The sequence below is a fragment of the Suricata suricatta genome, chromosome 10 (assembly GCF_006229205.1).
Source record: "Suricata suricatta isolate VVHF042 chromosome 10, meerkat_22Aug2017_6uvM2_HiC, whole genome shotgun sequence".
NCBI classification, from domain to species: Eukaryota; Metazoa; Chordata; class Mammalia; order Carnivora; family Herpestidae; genus Suricata; species Suricata suricatta.
The window spans coordinates 121,192,660-121,217,321 of NC_043709.1; the positions used below are offsets into that span (position 1 = coordinate 121,192,660).

Sequence of the window (24,662 nt, forward strand, 5' to 3'; positions counted from 1 at the left end):
TGAGAAACCATTGGAGGTTTTAGCACATATGATTAGAGTTTGGAAAAACAGTGGGAGAGTGGGAAAACTGGATTTGAAAAGGGATGAGGGTGGAGACAGGAAAGTGAAGTTTGAATCTGTGGAAATGATGAGAGCCTCATCCAAGCCTGGAGCATATAAAGATACAATATAGTCCCAGGTGTGTGGGGCCGCAGAGAGAGCTTCTAATTACCATAGGGAGTGGACAGGGACTATCAAAATGCATGTAAAGTTGAAATTAAGGATGAGAACAGAGTTGGAACTATGGACATGGTATTCAGGGAAAGCACGAAGCAAGAAAGGAAGTTTGAAGGTCACTGGTAAATAGTTATGGGAGAGTCTGAGGTCAGCTAGAGAGAAAACGAAGAAAACCAAGGATGAATAGAATTCCCAAGAATAGTGTTCAAGTGGAAAGTGGAGGAGGAGAAGCCAATGACAGATCTTGCTTAGGAAGGAATGAAGAAGTGTGTGAAGAATCAGAAGCAACCATTGCCTCTATGGCATGGTGGTGGCAGCGGGTGGGTAATCCTGTCAAATACAGAAGAAAATCAGGAAGAAAAAAGTCTAAAAAGGATTGAAAGCAATATGTATCTCACTATGACCTTACCCACAGGAAAAACTAGCATTGGGAGAATGAAAAAGGGTCTGGTAAATACAGATTTACTTTAAATAATATTTGAAGTACAGAATGGCAATGGCTTGGGGTGATTAGGGTCAATGGATACCACCAAGACGGTGGTTTCACTACATCTGTAGGCTAGAGGGAAATTTTTAAAGGCGTTAGAAAGAAAGGGGCTGATGAAGAAAGTTCCAGAAGAGGAGGGACGTAGAGATGAGTCGGGGAATAGATGGAAGGATGAGTCAGGGCAAAGAATGTCTTTCTTCTGATGAAAAAGAGTAAAGGTGACAGAGTAAGAGAGGGCACAAGGGGCAAAAAACCCAAGTGTCTGCCATGTTCTCTGCGAATTCGGAAGTAGCATGGAGGGACAGAATAAAGGAATTGAGAAAAATAGTGGAGATTGGAAGACCAGTAGGGGTAGTAAGAAAGGGTGCTAATAAGATCCAAGTGACGTGATAGGCAGATGGAGGGCGTGGCTACTCTGGGCTAAAACCCCAGGCTCTAGCCATGCCACCAACAGGCACAGATTGGCCCATCTCCACCAGAGCAGGACTGGAGAACGGTGGGGACTGGCTCCCCAGGAGGCTCCGAAGATGACTCAGTGGTGTAGATGATGAGGTAGGAGGCTGGACAGCAGGAAAGTAAAGCAATGAGGTGGAATGAAAGGCAAAGATGTTGTATTAAGTCATCACACCTTGGTCTGAAAACAAGTGTCGCCAAGTTCCCAATGGGTGTCAGTTACCACAAACATCAAGATCATTAACCCCAACCCTTCCTGCCCGTTAGAGCACTCTCTATCAGTTATCTATTCTGCCATTTGTCCACTCTCTCATTCTTCTTTGCATCGACATCATTTAATGGATGTCCCTGTCCCAACTTCTAGAGTTTCCCATGCTCCATTTCGGCATTCACCTTACTTCTCAACTGCGCCCACTATTCCAGTAAAATTACTCTCATTAATATTACCAGGGTCACTGTTGTCAGGGCTAATTACCTATTCTTCCCTTTTAGCCTTTATCACACCTGGTAGCATGGCAGCCTGCAAAGGAAGCTCTTTTGCTTGGCTTCCTTGATATCCCCTCTCCTGTCCTCCTTTTCATCTGAATGCTCTCCAGCCTTAACCTCTCTCGCTCCTTACCTCTCCTGCCTTCAGCCTTATCGATGACCAAAACTTGTACTACCTAATCATCTCTTGAATTCGTCCTTTCCAATCATCCCCAGTGTCACTGTCCTCTTTCTGTTTCAGATTATGGTTTTCCTGGTTTATCCAAGGAACCTCTTAACTGGTCCCTCTGGCTCTGGATTTTCCTCCCTCCCACTCATCTTCTTTCTGAAACAAAGAAATCCAATGAATCCAATCCTTCGCCAACATCCAAGGCTCCCCAGTGCACTCAGAAGGCAACTCAGACCCCTCGGCATGAATAATAACCCTCCACCATGTGCCCTGCTCCTCACCGCCCCTGCTTTCACACACCCTTCAGCCATAGCAGATCACGTGCACTTACTTCCCTTCTGCATGTTTCTGACCCCTCCCACTTCCCATATCCCTTTCCTGGCTTGCTAGAACCGCTCTTCTGGGATTCAACTCAGTGTCCTTCCTCCGACCTTCCTGGATCCCTTACAGTCCACGCTGGGCTCCCTCACGGGCCCCACAGCGATCTCTGCTTCCTTGTGTCCTCATGCTGGGCACACCCCGGGCTGTAATGTCTGACTCCTTCCCAGGAGGAGATTCATATTATGGCCACAGCTGGAGTATAGATTTGATTCAGCTGTTATTAGATTATTGGAATTGAAACATGAAAGTTGCTGAATGCCATACTAGATAGTGCTTTAAGCCCTATAGTTGGCAAGAAGTCAGCCTACCGGCAACTTGCAGGCCATTTTCAACTTGTTTCTAATTGCATCCAGGGCTAACAAAGAAAACATGGATCTTATCCAGAGGCTTCTGAACTGCTTACCCCATCCCCCAGACGTCCCCCTCTTCCTGTCCCAACACAAATTCTTGCCACCTAGCTCATCGGATTCCTACCTCATACTTTAGCCATACCAAATCACAAATAAGTGCATGGGTATATCTCACACTTTATGCATTCACACTCTGTATCTGGCTCTTCCACACTCCTACCTGCCTGGAAAGATCAGCTCGAGTGAAAGAGGGGGAGATAGGTGTGGAACTCTTTGAGAAGCCTTTCTAGAACCTTCTGGGTAAAGCTAGACATCTCTTCTCTATGTACATACTTCTATTATATTATCACGCAGTCCAGGACTTAGACTTAATCAGTCCAGCCCTAGACTTAATCTGCTCCACAGGAGGGCGGTGTGTGTGTGTGTGTGTGTGTGTGTGTGCACGCACGCGTGAGCATGCATGGGTAATTTTTGTATCTCAGCAGTAGCACAGTGCCTGGCACTAAAAGGCTTCTCATAAACATTGATGAATTCATTGATTAAGTGGAGGATATTGGAAACCAAACTGGTAAATATCGCCTCTCACTTGTTCCACAACTGGTACACTTTCCAGTTGGGAAAGCACTTGGATGTACACTAGCTCGTTCTCCCCACACAGTACGCCATGAGACACAGGAAGAAAGAGAAGGCGATGGCCCAAGGGACCACAGTGGCAGAAATGGAAAAGGAACCCATGGTTCTAGATTCTTTCTGCTCAATACCAAGTTGTGCCTATATTCAATGTTTTTGTGGCGATCCAGTACACATAAAGAGACAGGACTTAAAAAATGACCAAACAGGGGTGCCTGGGTGGCTCCATCAGTAAAGCATCCAACTCTTGATTTTGGCTCAGGTCATGATCTCACAGTTTGTGGGATCAAGCCCCACATCAAGCTCTGTGCTGACAGTGCAGAGCCTGCTTGGGATTCTCTCTCTCTGGCTCTCCCCGACTTGTGCTCTCTCTCTCTCTCTCTCAAAATAAATAAATAGGGGCACCTGAGTGGCTCAGTTGGTTAAGTCTCTGACTTCAGCTCAGGTCATGATTTCATGTCCTTGGGTTTGAGTCCCACGTCAGGCTCTGAGCTGTCAGAGCCCACTTCTGATTCTGTGTCTCCCTCTCTCTCTGCCCCTCCCTGCTCATTCTCTGTCTCTCTCTGTCTCAAAAATAAATAAAACATTAAAAAAATAAATAAATAAAACTTTTTTAAAACTTTAAAAAATGATCAGACTAGGGAAGAAGAGAGGTGTGAATTAAAAATATGGTGTAAATATATATATAATTTTAAATGTTATGGTATCCTTGTTAGAAAAGGTAAGAGAAACAGGTGAAATTACTTTAAATAATAAATTATATTTATCTAAATATATACCTGAAAAATTATCATTTCAAATGTAATAATTAATATTAAAAAGCAGTGCTGAGTTATTTCACTTACACTGTCTTTGAAACCCAGTGTGTACCTTTCACATACAGCAAATCTCAATTTGGGGGCTAAAATCTCATTGGGAATTTTGGCTCTGTATTTAGACTGCATAAAATTTACAGAAGAAAAGGTAGATTCACATAGAAGTTACTTAAAATACACATAAAGGCTTTCTAATATACTGAAACATGTATCACTTTAAAAATTTTAATTTTAAAAACTTAAAGTGAGATATAATTAAAAATGGAGACCTTCAGTTGCACTAGACACGATTCATGTGTTCAAAGAGTCCCATGGGCTACTTCTGGACGGTGAGGAAAGATTTACCTGAAATATTTCAGCTCACAGAGGGTGTAACTAGTCATGTGAAGGGGCGTGTTTCTTCTCATTGGTGGCTTAACGGTCAGATTTTTTTTTGCCTTAATTTCTTGTGCTCCTCACAGAGAATAGTAAGCCTACACAATTCATTTCTCCCAGTGACAGTATCGATTGAACGGTTTTAGAAACATTCAAATAAACTGTGATGGTTCTTTATAGGTTAAGTGACCCTAGAAAGCTGGGACTTCATTTTCAACCGTAGCCATTGACTCCAAGAGAGTTAAACTTGTCTCTGGTTCTCTGCATGGATGGGACTTGAACAATCACCACTGCAAGTAAGCTCAAGTGTCAGAACATGAACTCAATCCGAAAACCCATGATGGGTTCGATTATCAGAGAAAACATCTCCCAGCTCTCACCCTTCAAGTTGACCAATTCTTTAACACCTGATTCTTAGGGGGCACCTGGGTGACTCCACTGATTAAGTGTCCAGCTTCAGCTCAGGTCATGATCGCATGGTTTGTGAGTTTGAGACCCTCATGGGGCTGTTGGCACAGAGTCTGCTTCAGATCCTCCGTCTCCCTGTCTCTGTCTTCTGTTTCTCTCTCTCTCTCAAAAATAAACATTTAAATAAAATAAAATAAAGTAAAAAATCGCTCTTAGGGGCCCCTGAGTGGCTCAGTCCATTGAGTGCCAACTTCAGCTCAGGCCATGATCTCACAATTTGTGAGTTTGAGCCCTGCACCAGACTCTGTGCTGACAGTGCAGAGCCTGCTTGGGACTCTCTTCTCTCCCTCTCTCTCTCTTCCTGCTCCTCCCCCACTTGTGTGTTCTCATTCTCAAAATAAATAAGTAAACTTAAAAAAATTAATTCTTAAAAGTAATTTACCTAAAACCCAAGAATACCCTGAACTGTAAAGTCAAGTTGAAATTTGGACCTAAAGGTAAGCACAGGTGGCCATTTACTGGGCTCTGGAAATGAAGGTAGTGCGACTGAGAAACTGGATGTTTAATGCTATCCAGTTTTTAAATTAATTTTCATTTTTAAAAATTAATTTTGATTTTTAATTTTTAAAAAATTTTAAATGTTTTATTTATTTTTGAGAGAGAGAGAGAGACACAGAGTGTGAGCAGGGGAGGGTCAGAGAGAGAAAGACATAGACTCTGAAGCAGGCTCCAGGCTCGGAGCTGTCAGCACAGAGCCCCAGGAGGGGCTTGAACTCATGAAGGGTGAGATCAGACCTAAGCTGAAGTCAGACGCTTAACCGACTGAGTCATTCAGGTGCTCCTAATTTTTATTTTTAAAACTGACCCTCGGGCCGCCTGGGTGGCTCAGTTGGTTAAGCATCTGACTTCAGCTCAATGCGTGATATCATGATTCATGGGTTTGAGCCCCGTGTCGGGCTCTGTGCTGGCAGCTCAGAGCCTGGAGCCTGCTTCAGATTCTGTGTCTCCCTCTCTCTGCCCCTCCCCAACTTGCGCGCGCGCGCTCTCTCTCTCTCTCTCTCTCTCTCTCAAAAACAAGTAAACACTAAAAATTTTTTTAAATAAAAAAATAAAACTGACCCTCTATTCAGCTAGTAAAAAGCATTTATGTTTATTTGGAATAATTCAGGGCTGTAAATACACATTTTAGCCTATAAACCCACCTCTAAACACATTCTGACCCTCTGAATCACTGAGAGAGCATTTGCAAGGGCGCCAGGCTCTGGGACTACACCTGAGACGGAGAAAACACCGCCTCTGCCCATGCGGGGCCTACAGAGCGGCAAGGACCACCCCCATCACTGAAAGTATGTCAATGGCTGTGACAGGAGGGGACAGAGAACGAAGAAAGCCGAATGCAGGGGCGCCTGGCCTGTGCGAGAGGGCAGACCCGCTGTGATCCTACTGTACCGGGTGCTCTAGGAGATCTTGACCTTGGCAATACTAAAATAATTCCCTATTCTAAATACAGATTTCCTGCACAACATAAGCCCCGTTCATGCACACACAGAAAAATGAACGAGAAGCTGGGTCTAGGCTGAAAATAAGATTGCTCATTATTAACAACGGAATTTTTACAGGGGCACATCTCGGGGCCTCCTTGTCCTATAACTTCTTAATCCCTTACAGTCGACAAGGTAAAGACTCCGCTATCCCAAAGAAAAGAGGTCTCTGGACATTAATTCATTTTCAAGACGGGATCCTTATTTATTACAGAGACTCTGCCCACACAGTGGGACAGGTGAAACACAGGAATCGATTTTTCTCTGTGCCTCAAGACAAGCGGGAGGCAATGTTCCTTCACTGATGCTGCTGATATTTCAATGTAAAAGAGTCATTCGTCGATGTAAAAAAGTTACGGTACCTTTTGAATAGTTTTACGATCCTTTACTGCCGACTCTTTCAGATATATAATTTCGTCTTCTGTAAACAAAAGGAGAGAGAGGCCAAGCATGAAATTACAAGCTCGAGGCCCTGTATTCAAACTCCCTGCTTCAGGGCAGGCCGTTCGCGCGGCTGGCGGGCACGGTGGACTCAAGTCCTAGCAGGCCTGTGACCTTCACAACTGCCCTTGACATTCACGACTTTCCTCCTGCTGTTCAGACGGCTGGTCAGATAGGGCTTAAGAAGTAAGTTCAAGATCCAAGTGTGGCTGAGGGCTCAAAGCTTTTCATCGATACTAGCAAGGGACATTTTTGCTGTTAGTCACAGCCAATACAAAGTGCTTTAGCAGGTGGCACTTTAGGACGCAGTAAGAGCCACCAGAACCTGAAAAAGTGGTGTTACACCACATGAGAAGGGAAATGAAACTACACTGGCAAGGCATAATTGATATTCAAGGGATACTGTAATAGCTCTGATTTTATCAATGTTTTGCGCTAAGGGTTTTTTTTTTTTAATTGCTTATTTGTTGCTTTTCATAACTGCAGGTTAAGGCGAACAGGATATAATTAACATAAATACAAAGGTAACAGTAAGTGAAAAACTACTTCAAAACACTTTAACTTTGTGACTGAAATGCAACTTTCACCAGCGTTCCCGGTATGTTAAAAAAAAGGGGGGAAGGGATGTAAAGCATACACAGGGAAATTTGTACTTTAAATTTGTATCTGAAATTGCAGATGATTCCATAGTAAGTAGTAGCCTATGTTTCCAAAAAGCCTAACTCTGTTTTCCCACAAAGCCTAAGTATTCAAATGTTACGACTTTTAGCTAGTCAATCGATCATATGAAACAGAAATCAGCAACCGCTTCTGTTTATAATATTTCTAATTGCAACAGAGCACTGCTGAGCACATTTTTCAAAGTGTCTTGGGGGGGGGGCAAGCGACCCTGAGTTAGGACAGCATGTCTGACGATATAAGTACACACAAAAATATCCTCTTTCCCAAGCAAGGAATGCTATCGGAAGTGAAAATCTAACAGATCTTGTAAATGTAAATAACCAGGCAAATGTATATTTGGTAAAGACAAACAGAGCTATGGATTTTGGGAAGTGCCCCGGGCATAGGTTTTTCTCCGGAATGGCCGTAAACTTGTTACCTAATAGTGAATTTCCCCTTAGATTGAGTTGGATTGTTTCTTCGAGTTCTGCAATGATTTGAAGCAGTCTCTCATTTTCCAGTCTGTGCTCCATATTCTCTCTTTCTAGGGCTGTCTCTCGGGCAAGAGCGTCCTGAAAGATGGGGAATCCCGTTATTTCTAAGCAGAGAGCCAAGGATTTAAATATGCAACACGAGACAATGCAGATACAGAAGAGCTATCATATAATTTTCTGAATTCTATTACACACTTATAATATGAATAGCAAAAAGGAAGGAGATGAAATGGAGCTCGCTGGAAGAAAGGCTGCAGTACATTCTGTACAAAGACCACAGCACATGGGGACATTTTATTGACAGGAATAATGCATATCATACTGTTTGTGTGCCCTCATCATTCAGGTCAATTCACTATGGAGGCAGTGTCCGGGGAGGCAGCTGGGGCCCCTCCACCCACACGTCCCTCTGTGCGTGTCTGAAGTGCTGTCCGCCTGTAACTAGGCAGACTGGGAGGGCCGGGCCGGGCAGCGCCAGGGGGTAGCAAAGTGCGCGGCTAAGGAGGGGGGCTTGTTGCCTTTGTGGCATTTCCCAGTGTCAGCGCTGCCAGTGTCAGGAGGAGCACATCACATGTCAAAGCGGTGACGTTTTCAGGCTGGGAGCCGCATGGAGTCCATCAGGCACACGGATATCCACACAGTTGGTTTTCTGCTTGGTATAGGAGCCACCCAGAGGCACTTCATATTCTGCACATTAACATGGCTTTGCATGCCTGTCACAGGGCGACTGTGCAGGCGTTTAATGCTATTGAAGACTTCGGTTTAAATCTCTATGCAAACAGTGATTACCTTGTAAGAAGGTTTCAGGATAACGTGCAACAAAAGACTTTAAAGTTATAGTTTTAGTAAAGCAAACTCATTTACATTTTTATTATGCGCGTCCTTTGTTTAAATCTTGCCACGTCCATTATGGGGCAGGCTTTTTCTTACGCAATAGAAGCTTATTGGGACAGCGACTCTTCCTTTCTTCTTCTTCTCCTCGTCTGCCTCAAAGCTATTGAAACACGTCTGAATATACTCGCTTATGGCTGTCTAGATTTTGCCGCCACGCATTAAAAAATAAATTAAGATGTAATGGGTTGAGGAAGCTGGTGGAGAAGCTTCCAGCTCATGGTGGTAAAATATTAAATGGTTATGCAATCTCAAAATCTTACGGAGTATGCTTAAAAGCCATTATATTTTTATGCTAAAAGAGATAGAAGGTTCTAATGCCTTGCTTCAAAATTCATCTAGATGACAGAAATACTTTTGAACTTTAAAGTAATCTTCAGATATATGATAACCTATTCTTTCTGGGGCCATGCCACGATTGCTAATACACAAAAATCAACACGTTCCTCAAAAACAAAATCACTCCTCCCATATACTGCTTTCCTTCTGGGATGGTAGTTTTCTTTAACTTCCGAGACACCTGGAAGTCAGTTATTAAAATGTTTCTCTCTGTGGCCGTTATGGCTCAAAAAGAAAAAAATAAGTGGCTATGAGTTCTGCAGTGTATTTAATAAACCCTTAAAAAATAACAAGCCACCTACCAATGAAATTAGTTCTGTGGGAGCTCATTTTTAACAGTGTTAAATGTTGCACTAAACCCAATACAAATCTTCATGATTTTGATTCACCATTTCATTTAAATTATTTGAGCCCAACTCATTCTTAACAAATGAGAGCTAACAAATCTAATAGTTAACAGAAACAGTGTTTTCTTAGTAAAGAAAGAATCCCAACCATTAATTTCTAGTCCCACAAGTTCAATTTGAAACCATCACAGAAAGCACTTATAGACTAAAAGGGCTTTTTAAACAGACAAACAAACAAACAAACAATATTTGCTTCAAAGGATGAAGCAAAGCTTTCCTAACTGGCAGGACATGAATATCATAGTGGATTACATGAGCACCCACGTTTGAATTAATCACACAGAGTATAACATGTATAAGGGGTAGCAGCTAATACTTAGATGTGTTTTCTAAAACTCACGAATAAAAGCAGGAAACAAGGAAAACACGTTCAGCTGAGAGGTTTTTCCTCTTCCTATCCACCCACAGCCCCTCGGCCGTGTGAGGTTAATCTTTAGCTCTGTCCCCACCATCTGTCAGCAGCAGGAACTGCACGGAATTAACTATTCAGACTCCCACAGCAATGAGGACACTCATTAGCAAAATGAACAAAGGGATAGTTCTGGGCTGCTACGGTCATCTGTTACACTCTGAGTGGCAGATTTTGTGGTGGGGTTCCTCCTACCATCTGCCCACGCCACTAGCTTTGACTTATTTAAACCACGAGACTTCTTTAAAATAAACTGCATTTAATAAACCAAGGTTGAAAAGGATGGAGATCATTAAAAGGTGATTTTCTAGGTGTAGCTATTTAAAGCTGCATTATAGCTGGGGAGAAAGTGTGTGCGATCCGTGATCGTCCTGGAAGTTTAAATTGATAAAGGGACTCGCCCGCCGATGTAAAGTTTTTCCATTGCGTGAAAATGACTACTCCAGGCTGTGGGTTACGCCCTCTTTTCTCTGGTGGACACTCACAAGGTGTGTGGAATGAAGTCACCATTCCCAGGTTTCCGCATCCTACACGGATTTTGCAAGAATCATGTCTGAGTACTGGCACACCACGGAGCCCTGCTACTCAGAATCTGGTCCACAGACCGGGAACCTCAGCATCACCCAGCATCGGATGAGACACGCAGACTCTCAGGACCCAGCCCAGACCAACTGTCAGAATCTGGATTTTAACAGGAGCTGCGGGGGTTCCCTCTGCACAATGAAGCCTGAGGAGTTCTGTTCAGGGCCCTGCATGTGCCTCTCAGCAGTCTTCCTTCTGCCATCGTCGTGTCTCAATTCTGCAGGCTCTGCGTATAGTGCTTGGACATCTCAATTTGCCGCTGGGGCGTGTTGGAGAGTGCGGATGCGTGCCCAGGCTGCATGACAGTCACAGAGAAGAGCAGGTGCTCTCCCAGTGAGTGACAACCAGGAAAGTGGCACGCCGGGGTAGTGCAGCCCTGCAGAGCTGCGACTCTTGAATGACGGCTCTGTTTCAGCGCTGTCAGCAACGAGCAGTCATGGTCACTTGTGGGGGGCTGATGGTTGCGCGGCTCATGCGCGTTAAGGTAAGAAAAAAATGAAGTCTTTTGAAAACGACAACTAATAAAGCAACTGAAACACACACGCATGTTGGCAGACATACACACGCGTACGTGTGCACACACTCGGGCTAGCCTCCTTAGCCATCCCCACGGGGACTTGTCACTGCACTGCGTGACAATCTGATACGTACAGGGGCGTGCAGTGACGTCATGACGCACGAAACTGGAAAAGATGTTTAGCCCTTGAATGAAGTTGCTCTGAGGAATAGTCAACATCAAGGAAGTTCTGATCCGGAGGGAGGAGGCTTCTAAAAGCTGAAGAGCTCCCTTCCCTGATTTCCACTTTGTTATACATAGGATTTGAGGCAGCTGTTTCTTAAACTTTCCCTCTGCAATCATGTTCTTAACACATTTTTCTCAAAAACAGTTCTAGAGAGATATTAGGACTACTTATTAGCTGTAAAGCTATTCATGTAATTTGGCTGCCGGGAAGGATAAACCAGAGTCTTTCCCTATTGCTTATCCGGCTTGCTTATTTCAAAAGAATTTCTTTTCAAGTGATCTCCTTTGCTACTTTGAAATTTCCCAATTGGTTCTCCAAATTCAGTTTTCCAAATCGGATTTCAGAATGCTTGGTGTTCTTAAGCTTTTTGATGCCACCAGGGGGAGCAGTTGCATAAGATGAAATTCCAAATTAAAAAAAAGGATCTCTTCTAGAACCCAAGTGGCATAGAGTTTTAGGAAATCTTATTCTTAGAGGATTAAAAAAAGGGGGGTATTCTCCATAGACTTCTTTTATATTAATGATGAGCTGTTTTGTGGCTTTCACATCCATGTTCCTGAAATATACACTGACTGCTCTACATGGCACTCAGTCAAGGTGGGAGACCAGGGCCATTTTGTTGGGAGTTGTAAGGAGCGGGGACAAATGGATACACCTAGTTAATCAGGAGTAGTTCACCTTCCTCAAATCTTAGGCTGTTTACAGAAACTGTGGTCTCCCGGGGGCAAATTATAGTGGAATAACCCAGGGACTCCGGATGCCAGCCTGACCCAGCGAACACGTGCTTGTCCAAGAGCAGGGTGGAGTCTTCCGTTTCCCTTGTCCCCACAAAGCCATGTATCCCTAACTTCCTTCTTTCCCCAGGGCATCAGAGAGACCAGTGACCTGGTAGAGAACACTTACAGGTGTCAACATTACAGGATACAGCTCGTGTTTTAGTGTAAGGAGCTCAATTATCAAATTGGGACAGTCTCAACAAGCCCTGAGGGATGTTCAGTGCATTTCCCTGAATGCACACCACACAGTCCTAAAGGCTTGTGTATTTGCTCATAATGATAACTAGAAGTGATATACTCACCTTTTTAGAGAGAACTCAAAGCAATTCGCAGTCAGTACAACAGGTTTCCTTCTCATAACTCTCACTTTTAGCTAGGCAGGTGTCCCTTTGCACTTCTCAAATGAGAAATAAATGGATCAAAATCACCTTGCCAATCTGTGCTGGATATCTTTGACCAAGGCAAGATTAAAAGCTGATACTAGTACAGATTTTTAGTCTTTTCTATGAAATTATTATCTCCAAAAAATAACAGGGGAGCCTGGGTATCTCAGTGGGTTAAGCATTCGACTTTGACTCAGGTCACGATCTCATGGTTCGTGAGTTTGAGCCTGGCATTGTGCTCTGCGCTGACAGCTCAGAGCCTGGAGCCTGCTTTGGATTCTGTGTCTCCCTCTCTCTCTGCCCCTCTCTGTTCATGCTCTGTCTCTCTGTCTCTCTCTCTCAAAGATAAATAAACATTAAAAATTAATTAATTAATTAAAAAGACTAGATTTAGACCCAGGAAAAGGTTAGTTAAAGTAAAGGCAGAAACTGGATATGCCTCCCCAAAGCAATCAGAATATGTAAAAAGAACTACTATTCCATTTCATTAGATCTGTGCTAATAACACATCATACTACATTGCTTAGAAGATACTCAGTTTTTTTTTTAGAACATAAAGAATTCTAATAGATTATACAAAGCAAACATACCTTCACCGATTAGTGAATGAAATCCTTTAGAAGGATACAAGTTCAATCCCTTATCTATTCTAAACTTGGAGTTGTAAATAAGAATACTAGTGTGGGATTTAGGTAAACTACAGACTGCACTTAAAGGGAACAGCAATGAGCAAGTGTTTCTCCCTAGGGTTAACATTTTGATACACAACTTCTCAGATGTTTTCTGTGCATGTATATGCATGTGTCAATATTTACATGTATATGTATACATATGCATTAATATAGTAGTACTTGATAATAATATATTGTGATAATAGTCTGTTTTATACATACATATTCGCTAATTTTGAAAACTACAACCTTGACATATTACTGTAGAGCATCGAGCTCCACTTCCTTTTGTGGACTTTGGATTCGGTTGGACCTTGGTTCACGATTTAGTAGCCATATCCCTGTGGGAAGTAACTTAACCGCCCTGTCTCCGCTTCCTGCTCGGTAAACTTAACTCCGAGATAAGATACCGTCGATGGGGCACGTGGTGCCTGCCAGTTGATATTCAAAAGATGGTCATTCCTCTTGGCCTCTCTGCCAGCCTTTCCGCTAGCTCCTACTCAAACAATCAGCTTCTTGTTCTTAGAATCTATTCCTAAAAACCCCTCTGTGGCTCTGACCGAGGGCGGGGCAGTGGTCACTGGCTGACAGCTGACTTGAGGTGGAAATGAACTCACTCTGTGTCCACACGTTCCAGAGCCCTTAAAAGTCTCCTTGACAGGAGTTCAGCCTCTCCTTTGTCTCTCTTTCCATTTCTGTTCCCACCAGTCCTCTGTTTAAGTAGTGAACCAGCTCCTCACTCCCTTTGTGACAAGGAGAACTGGGAGAAAACCCCCCAAGATTTTTCCTCGAAAGTTCTCTAGTTCCAAGGGGTTTGCAGGAAGCCTCTGACTTGGGGAGATTGCTTTGTGTCTTTCAAAGATCTGACCAGCAAAACAGGGTTGGAGTCTTCACCATGAAAACAAAAATCTGTTTACATGCTCTTCTAGGTAGGAAGATTTTTGCAGCGGGAGATAGATTATTTTATTTCCATCATAAATAAAAATCGAGGATGATTATATTGCTCCTATCTATAACTATTATGGGTTTTCTGGAATATGCCATTGAGCATTAAAAGGTTGGACTGGCTGATGTTGGGGAGAGATGCTCAAGATATACCTCCTATATTTCCTTTATCTTTAACCCAAACTTTTGGAAAGTTATAGCCTTATTTACATATATTAATATTAATTATTCATTGTTTTGAAACTTACAAGTTTTTCACATTTAGACTCTTCATATTGATCTAGTTCTTCTCTTAAATCCTTAATACTTTCTTCTCTCTCCTTCAGTCTTTTTAACAAAATACTCATTTTGATAGTTGCAGATTCTTGCCCAGTCTCTTCTTCCACCTCAAAGAATTGCTAGGGAGAAACGCAACATTAAAACTCAGACACCAAGCGAGAACCATCAGAAACTATTTCATGTTTAATTTAAGCTACTCTCTTGCAAGTCATTTTTATAACTTGCACACAATTTTCAGTAAGTAACTATATTTGTATTGAATGATATGCTAACGTGCCATAGAATATAGCACATTATTATCCTATAAAACACAAAGCATAATGTGGGACTCTAACTGCATCGACCACACAAGTAATAACAGTAAACCTCACTTGAAAATTCCCATCATGTTGTGAACGTTCTACTTCAATCTTCCCTTAGAAAGAAAGTAGCAAACATCTGAATATGTAAAAAGAGAAGGAAGCTTGAATGGGGCCATGGAGATGTGGAGAGAAATCTCATTCTTTTCCTTTTTTCTACAGAAAAGGTTAGCAGACCATTAATCTAGACATTTGAAAGATTAGCAAACTGAGACCAGGGTAGAGGAATACGCAGTACAATGGAATTTTCTTTTTCCTTGCAAAGCTGTGGGTGATCAACCATGAGGTATAAGAAAGTGGTCTTCAGGGCCTACGTGTATTATAAAATTATATAATTCTAGCATATCATTCATTTCTCTCTGCAAGAAAAAATGGCTATGTTTTTGCTTTCTTAAAAGAATTGAATAAGCTGGAGGGTTTTGTGGAGTTTTTTTTGTTGTTGTTTATTTATTTTGAAAGAGAGAAAGAGAGCCGAGGAAAAGCAGAGAGAGAGAGAGGAAGACAGAGAATCCCAAGCAGGCTCCGCACTGGCAGCACAGAGCCTGAGGTGGGGCTCGAACTGTCGATTATGACCCCAGCTGAGGTCAGAGGCTCACCTGACTGAGCCACTCAGGTGCCCCGTACACTGGTTTTTGATAACACTAATCAAAAAGAAACTAAATGAAAAATGCACTCTCGAGTTGGTTTGAAATGCATTTGTATATTAGTTGACACATAGATCATAAATGGTGGTATATTTTAATTTTTAATTAATTAATTCTTTTGACTTTAAGAATTTAATTTTAATTTGTTTGACTTTAAGCATTTCCCATGTCATTAACATTTTACATAAGTGTAATGACCGATGGCTCTATAACATTCTGCTCTATAGAAATGCCATAATTTTATATGATCATTATAATATATATTTTTAAGTTTTCCATTATATCAAATCTTTATACATCCATCCATCTCTGTCTGCATTTCTGATGTTTTTTTCCTTCTTGACATAGATAGGCCCTTAGCAGTAGAATTTCTGGCCAAAGCATATAAAATGTATTCATGGCCCTGACTCATAAATTTCTTTTCAAAAAGATTGTTCAGTTTATAGTCTACCTTGAGGATGAGGATGTTTGTCTCACAACACTCTCTGAGCTGTTGTATATTCTTATTTTCTAAGTCTTACTATGAACATAGTATTTTAGTTTTGTATTCATCACCATGTTTTACTTCTTTTTTTGAAAAAGTGATCTCGGGGCGCCTGGGTGGCTCAGTCGGTTCAGCGTCCGGCTTCAGCTCAGGTCATGATCTCATAGTTCATGGGTTTGAGCCCCGCGTCGGGCTCTGTGCTGACAGCCAGCTCAGAGCCTGGAGCCTGCTTCAGATTCTGTGTCTCCCTCTCTCTCTGCCCCTACCCTACTCATGCTGTTTCTCTCTCTCTCTCTCAAAAATAAATAAAACATTACAAAAATTTAAAAAATAGAAAACGTGATCTCTACACCCAACGTGGGGCTTGAACTCACAACCCCGAGATCAAGAGTCACATGCTCCACCGACTGAACCAGCCAGGTGCCCCTTAATCAGGATGTTTTGATCACCATCCAAAGTGAATTTTTTTCATATGATATGAGCTGCTTCTGCTTTGTGTTTTGAAAATACTTGATTCTAATTACACACCCTTTCCAGAGAACTCAAATAGTTTTAGAACTTCCATTAATCCATTTATTAATCAGTGTTATTGATTAGTTTTACTGTTTCCATTTGTTAGCAGAGCAGCACCCATTTCTCGACAGCTTGCATTGGGCATTGAAGGGTGCCCTGTTTACAGCCAGTAAGAACCGTGTCACAAAACCAAACAGGGAAGAAATGTTTAAAACATGAATGGTGTTTCTTATTTCTAGCATATAAAAATCTCATTTTCAACCCTGAGTGCAAAATCCTATTATTCATTTTGGACTCTTCTGAGTATTTTATTCACGCTCATATATTTGAGCACATGCACAAACAGGAAATACAGTAAAACCCAATTGTATCTGCGAATACACTTAACACTATATTTCAGAGTTAGATTTACAAACTGAAATTGTTCTGTAATACATGATGAACGCCAGTCACCTGCAGAACATAATATATCATGGTCGAATTAAGAGTCAAGCTAGGAACAGAACACTAACACGGCCTCACCGTGCTCACGTAAAAATTGGCACACGCAGATGCAGCACAATGGAAAAGAGCGAAGGCAGAGTAATCGATATGACAATACCAGCTTTCTTTTAATGTTTTATTTTTTATTTATTTTTGAGAGGGGGGAGGGGCAGAGACAGAGAGAGACAGAATCCAAAGCAGGCTCTGAGCTAACAGCACAGAGCCCAGTGAGGAGCTCGAACTCACAAACTGAGATCATGACCTGAGCCAAAGTCGGATGCCCAACTGACTAAGCCACCCAGGTGCCCTACTAATACCAGCTTTTTTTGTTTGTTTGTTTATGTTTTTTATTTAGTTTTTGAGAGACAGAGAGAGACAGCGCGATCAGGGGAGAATCAGAGAGAGAGGGAGATACAGAATCCGAAGCAGGCTCCAGGCTCTGAGCTAGCTGTCAGCACAGAGCCTGATGCAGAGCTTGAACTCATGAATAATGAAATCATGACCTGAGCCAAAGCTGGACACTCAACCGACTGAGCCCCCCAGGCACCCCATACCAGCTTTTTAAGTTGAGTGACTTTAAAGAACAAGGTTGGTGGTGTAGAGCAGGATAGCCTGTGCGGGCAGACCAGCTCTGTCACTTAGTAGCTTTGTGCCTGTGCCCTGTGCCTCAGTTTTATTATCTGTAAAATGGGATTAATAACAATACCATGAGAATTAAATAAGCTAATGCGGGTAAACCATGTTGAACAGTGTCTACAACACAATCAGCTCCCTGTAAGTATTACATCTTAGCGTTTGTGACTGTTCTGTTTTGTCATTCAAACCCAGATGCCACTCCTCTGGGATGCCTTAGCACCCCTGCCTGCTCCCCACCAGCCCTCCACTACTGCCTTCTTCCTGTATCTTGTCAATACTCTTTACAGGTCATTTCACTTATTATTTATTTGCTCACTACTTTTTATGCTCTGTATATGGTGGATTTATTTTACTTTTATCTTTAAAAACATTTTTTTAATGTTTATTTGTTTTTGAGGGAGGGAAAGAGAGACAGAGCATGAGTGTGGGAGAGACAGAGAAAGAGGGAGGCACAGAATCCAAGGCAGGCTCCAGGCTCTGAGCTGTCAGCACAGAGCCCAACACAGGGCTCGAACTCACAAACCATGAGATCGTGACCGAAGTTGAAGCCAGATGCTTAACCAACTGAGCCACCTCGGCATCCCTATTTTTCTTAAAACAAAACAAAAAAAAACACCAAAATAAAGATGCTTCTGACAAGCTGGCCAAGTTGTCTCCTCTATAATGGGCCACAAGCCACCCCAGGAGGCTCATTTAAAATCTGCCCCCAGGAACTGGGTAGAGACACTGCGCAAACTCAGGAGTGAGCCTGCCTCTAGGTGGGCTCAGGCCCCCTGGACTTCAGGGCAGGGAGGGTCACGCAGATCTTTGCAAGAACAACAAGGTTCACTTTTGACATTTCATCAAATAACTGTAAGGCCCAAACACCTTGGATTCATTTCTCTTCACCCCCAGGAATGTTTCTGATGTTCAACCAGTGTTTATGGAATGAGCTGGACAAGCGGAAGGCGCTGTTATTTTTCTTCACCACCCCTCAAATCTGATCTCCCGTCTCCTGTTTCTTTCTCTTAGAAAAACTCTCAGGAAAGTTCCACTGTTTTTTTTTTTTAACTCTTAAATAACAACAAGACTGGATAGAGGAAAGAAAGATAGGAAGAAAGCAAAAGCTAAGACAAAACATAAAGTCTCATTCCAACCTAATCTTACCCATCAAGGTTCCTGTCCTCCTCAGCTATGGCCTCCCTTAGATGTGGCATTCTGTGCTAGAGGAGAGGGCCTGGCACTGGAGTTCTTTTCTAGTACCCAGAGATATGGTCAAACACCAGTCTAGATGTTGCTATAAACGTATTTTTTAGGTGTGATTAACATCGGATAGACTGAGCATACTACCTTCCATAATGTGGGTGGGCCTCATCCAATCAGTTGAAGGTCTTTAGAGAAAGTCTGAGGTCCCGAGGAGAGGGAGCTCTGTCAGTAGACTGTTATCGCGCATGAACTGTAACACCAGTGCTTCCCCGAATCTCTGGCCTGCTAGCCTACCTTGCAAATTTCAGGCTTGCCAACCCCCAAAGTCACATGTGCCAATTCCTTAAATCAGCCTCTCTCTTCTCCCTTTTCTCTCTCCACACACTGGTTCTGTTTTTTTCTGGAGAATCCTGACTAATAGACTATCTCATCTAAAGACCATAAATTCACAACAACACCTTCAGTTCCAACCCACCACCAGGAGGTGTTTATTACAGCCTCCTTTCCATAGCTTAACCCTCTCTCTGGTGGCCAGAAAGCTGACTCCCAGGATGCTTGATGCACTGATGTGTTTGCTCAACCTTCCTTCACGTAACCCACCTCCTGACCACACTGCGCCACCAAGGGCTTGGCTCCGATGCAGCCGATGGGACGGAGACGGCAGAAGCACGTCTTCGGACTTCTAATTCACGATGGCAAGAAAATTTTATTGTGGACTTCCATTTCTTTGGTCTTGCAAGAAGGGTTAATATTTATATTTTAATTTTTCCTTCAGCATTTGAAAGTGAGAAGGACCTAGTATTCAAGTCCTTGGCATAACTGTTGGCCTTTCAGTATTCGAATAATTTTATGAAGTCATTTGGTCTCATGGGCAAAGCCTTTTGACCAGCTGTATGGAGCGACTCAGCTGGACATAACAGGGGTGCGAAACAGACTAGAAGATGAAGTCTCAGTGTTGGATACACAGTCACTTTGCAGCTAAATGTCGATAATGCACTCTTCTAGCTGGATACCAAATCTTCCAGGGTGCCAGTGGTCTCAGGGACACCCCCCCCAGAGTAGTGCTTGGTCCGGGGGGCGGGCAGCATCACGAAGATGGCAGCAAGGCATTCCTCTCCCCTAAGGCTCAGATACATGCCTACTTGATCGCAGGCTAAAAGGTTAGGATCAGTGTGTTAAAAGAAAAAGAAAAATCCCAGGACTGTGGTTTCCTCTAATGGGGAGTGATATCCTCCTCTTTGTTAGGATCTGGACAAAAGAAAGTTGGTGCCGCTTTGGCCATCTCCCTCCTTCTCTCGTTCTCTTTGGGACAAACGCTGCAGGAGCATATGCTGTGCTCTGGAAGGAAGAGCCCCGCCCAGCCCAGTGCAGACTGTGATGGGAGTCGCGTCTGCTAAATTCTGAGACTTAGCTCGTGCCACCCCTCTCATCAGTAAAGCGGATAATCTCCATCTGTTGGCTCCCTGACTTTCTTTTTCAACTTGTCCGGAACCTGGGAGGGGAGGGGCGGTATCGGGCACAAACCCTGCAATAGGCTTTATCCTTCAAGGTGGGAAGTCTAAGCATGTCATGAGAACTGCTTAGAATTCTACAATGATTCGTTGACGTCTTGGAAGTAAAGTACTAATTCCTTGGCTTCACTTTCCTGGGTCACCTCTCACCACTCGCTCCGGTCCTGTTGTCTTCCAGCCTCCCCAAACACCTGCAGCTCCCCGACTTTCTTGTACCTTAATGCCTCTGTTCTGTGAAATGGGCCATGCCCCTGATTCCTCTCATCTCCCTCAGGCTACCAAAAATTCACCATCCTTGAAGGCTTAGCTCAGAAATCCCTTTGCCCTAAAAATGGTCCTTTTCCTTGCTCCAAATCTCCCAGAAGAGTTAGGCACCCATCAGGTGCAAATCTCAATTATGGATTGTCATTGCTGAGTATTCTTTTGTTTCTTTCTTTAAAAAAAAGCCTCTCATGTCTACTAGATTATGAACAACTTGAGTGTAAGGATTGCTTTAGTCTCTGCTACAAAATCAGACTATGGGTGTATGAATCAACCATTGAGTGAAAGAACAATTTAAGTCCTCAGCATCATGCACGGCCATGGTCTAGGACATTTTCACTAAGAACTCGTGATGTATTTCCAGGAGCCTGGCATAGGTCAAGTTCTATGGTACCTTCCTTGGTTATACTCGGGCCTTTATTCAATAAACATTTGTTGAAGATGATGTGTCAGGCTCTCTGCTAGGAGCAAAGTACAAAGATGAATGCAGCTGAGTCCCTGGTCCACATGAACAAAGGATCTAGAGTACAGAGCAATCCACAAGTGGGTAATTGTGATACAATTTGGTGTGTCTGTTATTGAGGAGAGAAAGAGCATTCCAGCAAGAAGGGACATTATGTGAAAATTCCAAGGAGGTGACTAATAACTTGAGGTGTTCAGAGGGAGGCAGGTGACTGCAAGTAGCTCAGGATTGCTGGAGGGTAAAGCTTTCACCAAGAAGTGAAAGGAGATAAGAGTGGAGAAATGTAAGGGCCTTCTGGGCCATGCTATGGGCTTAAGACTTAATCCTACAGGTATGGAGGAGACACTGAAGGGTTTCAAACAAGGGCAATTTGTGAAGGGATTTATGTTTTGAAAGGCCACTCACTTGTCTGGGCAGATAAAGACCTAAGGAGACCAGATGGGATTAGGGGCTAACTCGACAGGCCAGGCAAGCAATGCTGAAGGCCTGAGCTAGCTCCGTGGCAAGATCACAAGGATGAATGCAGGAAATAAAAAACTAGAAGGAGGTGATGGTGTATTTTTTATCCATGCCGTGTCACAAATGTACAGTTTTGCCATGAACTGAGTGGCTTAAAACGCACATGCATTGTCTCCCGGTGTCTACAGGGCCGTAGTTCAGGCATGGCTTAAGTGGGTCCTCTGTGGAGGGGCTGTGCGGCTGCAATCCTCGTGTCTTATTGGAGGCTTGACTGGGGAAGGACCTGTTTTCACGTTCCCTCAGGCTGTTGGAAGGAATCATGTCCTTGTACCTGAAGGCCTTAGGGCTTCAGTTTCCTGCTGACTATCAGCCAGAGGTGTCCCTCAGTTCAAGGCTGCCTGCGGTTAGACTTCCAAATGTTGGGGCTCCCCAACATGGCCTTTTGCTTCCTCCAAGACAAGCAAAGGAGAGACTCTAAGACAGGAGCTACACCTTGTGGAACATACCCATCTGGGCACCTTTGTGGTCTTCTACCAGTTAGAAGCAAGGCCCACATCCCGCCCTCTCCCAGGGACAGGAGGAGGGTGATCACACAAGGCGGGAATGCTTGGAGGCTGCACTGTGGGAGTGGCTGCTGGCTTCCCAGCTAGGGAAGATGCATTCTATAGCTTGTGTTGATAGCTTCCCTGGCAGTGACTTCATTCTGCAACTTTTTTCCTTCGTTTTAGTTGTTTTGCCATTGCAGTTTCCTTTCCCACCCTTCCCCAGCATAAAGGCTCACTCAGGCCATTAGCTGTGCTCCAGAGAAGGTGTTCCTCACAGTCCAAGGAGAAGCACCCTGCCCTTGGCAGAGGACTTGGTTTCGTAAGTCAGAGTCCAGAAATTCAATCCCTTACAAATACCGACATGTTGGTATTTCATTGCATAATACTGTTATTAGGACTTTAAAAAAATCTGAAATAAAAATCACTAAACACCCAGATAGTATTTGCTGCATTAAAATTTGGGATCTAAAATGAGTGCCCTCATTATATATGCTTCTTTTCTACTTCTCCCATCTTTAAAAAATTTTTTTTAACATTTATTTATTTTTGAGAGACAGAGAGTGAGGAGGGTAGAGGCAGAGAGAGAGGGAGACACAGAATCTAAGGCAGGCTCCAGGCTCTGAGCTGTCAGCACCGAGCCCAGCATGGGGCTCAAAACCATGACCTAGGTGATCATGAACAGAGCCAAAGTCAGGCACTTAACCGGCTGAGCCACCCAGGGGCCGTCTGCTTCTCCCATCTTTAAGAGGCCTAGTTCAAAGACTTTTAAAACAATGTTAACATTTTATCATTGTAACAGGCACACTGTTTTACTGCCTTGAAATGGATTTGGGGAATTCTGCATCAAATCTTCATCTCTATATAACAAAGTAAGGAAGACAAACCCAAAACGCTTTCCTTGGAATAAACACTGCTATCTGCTGTCCATACAAGGGCTGCAGTCCTGCAAAATGGACCACGAGCTGTTGCCAGTGATCTCTTCCAAGTCAGCGAAGATGATTATGTGATGGTGAAGACATCTTGGGGAAATACCCAAAGTTCACTTACAGCAATTTTCCATTCTCCCAAATAATGATGATCAGAAAGAGATTTCTGGGAAGGGAGAAAACTCTGCATGGGAATTTTCTTTGGTGGGACGCCTGGGTGGCTCAGTCGGGTAAGTGTTCGACTTTGGTTCAGGTCATGATATCACAGTTTGTGAGTTCAAGCCTTGCGTCAGATTGGGTGCTGGCAGCTCAGGGCCGGGAGCCTGCTTCAGAGTCTATTTCCCTCTCTCTCTACCCCTCCCTCCCTCACACTTCATCTCTGTCTCTCAAAAATAAATAAATATTTTTAAAAAAGAAAATTTTTCTGGCTTAATAATAAAACAATTATCATCTTTTTTTTAGATCTCGGAGTTTGGTTTTTTTAAAAGACTTTGATTATATTTTCTTCTGCCCTGTGTAGTAGAGGTTTTTTTTTTTTTTGAACTAACTCATTTTGCCTGCTAAACAATGAGTTTAGTGTTTAGCTTTTACGCATTTTTGCTTTTATTTGTTGTTTTGTATATGTTCATAACATTTGTATTTAAAATACAGCGTATATTCAGTTCACCACTTGAAACATATTTATGAGCGGCAGGGGCGGGGGAAGTGCATCAAGGTGGCCAAAGGGCACAAACTTCCAGCTGTAAGGTAAATAAACCCTGGGGACATAACGGGTACCGTGATGACTAGAGTAAACACAACGGTCCGGTATACTTGAAAGCCGTTAAAAGAATAGATCCTGCGAGTTCTCATCACAAGGAAAAAACAGTGTTTGTAACTACACGAGCCGTGGGTTAACTAAAGTTATCGTGGTAATCATTTGGCAATTTATGAAGTCAGGCTACTGGGCTGCGAGCCTTAAATTTCAGGGTCTGTATGTCGATTATGGCGCAAAGAAACTGAAAAAAAATCTGTGAATTCCAATATATTTTAAAGTAAATATTATCAATAGCATCATTTGTGTTTTATGGAAAATATAAAAAAAATAATAAGAGCCAGAGGTCGGCTTCAGGCAGCCTCCCCTTGGCCTCGGTGGCCTGTCATCAGAATGAGGAATGCTAACATTTCTTTGTGCTCCAAAGGTTTAAGTTTCCTCAGAGTCACCAGGACGACCCTCCCCGTGGTTTTGATTACGTACTTATCCCACATGGTATGAGGGTGCTAAGAAACCACAGGACATTTTAAGAAGGTGAGCAGACGCTGAAGGGTCTGGAGTTCTCTCCCGGTGACGATCAGTTAAGGAGCCAATGATTCAGCTGGAGGGGAGAAGACGGAACACCGTGTTTCCTCCAGCTGTGTAAGAGCACCTGTAAGACGGCTAATTGCATCCACCTTCCCTTCCGGATGCCGATTATAGTTGCACAAAAAGGAAGTCACTGGAATAAAAGCCTAGATATCCAAATTTACATTTTTCAGGGCGCCTCGGGGGCTCAGGTGGTGAAGCAGCCCACTCTTGATTTCGGCTCGGCTCATCATCTCTTGGTTTGTAAGATTGGGCCCCACATCAGGCTCCACACTGAGCATGGGGCCTACTTGGGATTCTCTCTCTCCCTCTCTCTGCCCCTCCCCCACGCATGCACGCAAGTTCTCTCTCCCTTTCAAAATAAATAAATACGTATCTTAAAATTTTTGCATTTTCCTCTAATCCATCTGAATTTAACTCTAGTCTCTTTTATCTTTCTGTATTTGTGTAGAAATATACTAAATAAATAAAAATAAATTTAAAAAAAGAAATATAACAAATAATGGGGGGCCCAGATGTC

General features: G+C 43.1%; 1 protein-coding gene across 1 annotated transcript in view; it reads right to left on the bottom strand.

Annotated features, from left to right (window-relative positions):
- C10H10orf67 (chromosome 10 C10orf67 homolog) overlaps nt 1-24,662 on the bottom strand; it is a 155,439-nt gene that overhangs the window by 77,032 nt on the left and 53,745 nt on the right. Inside the window, 3 exon segments of the mRNA XM_029955583.1 lie at nt 6,674-6,732; nt 7,852-7,984; nt 14,301-14,450. Of these exon segments, the coding sequence (XP_029811443.1) occupies nt 6,674-6,732; nt 7,852-7,984; nt 14,301-14,450 (342 nt within the window).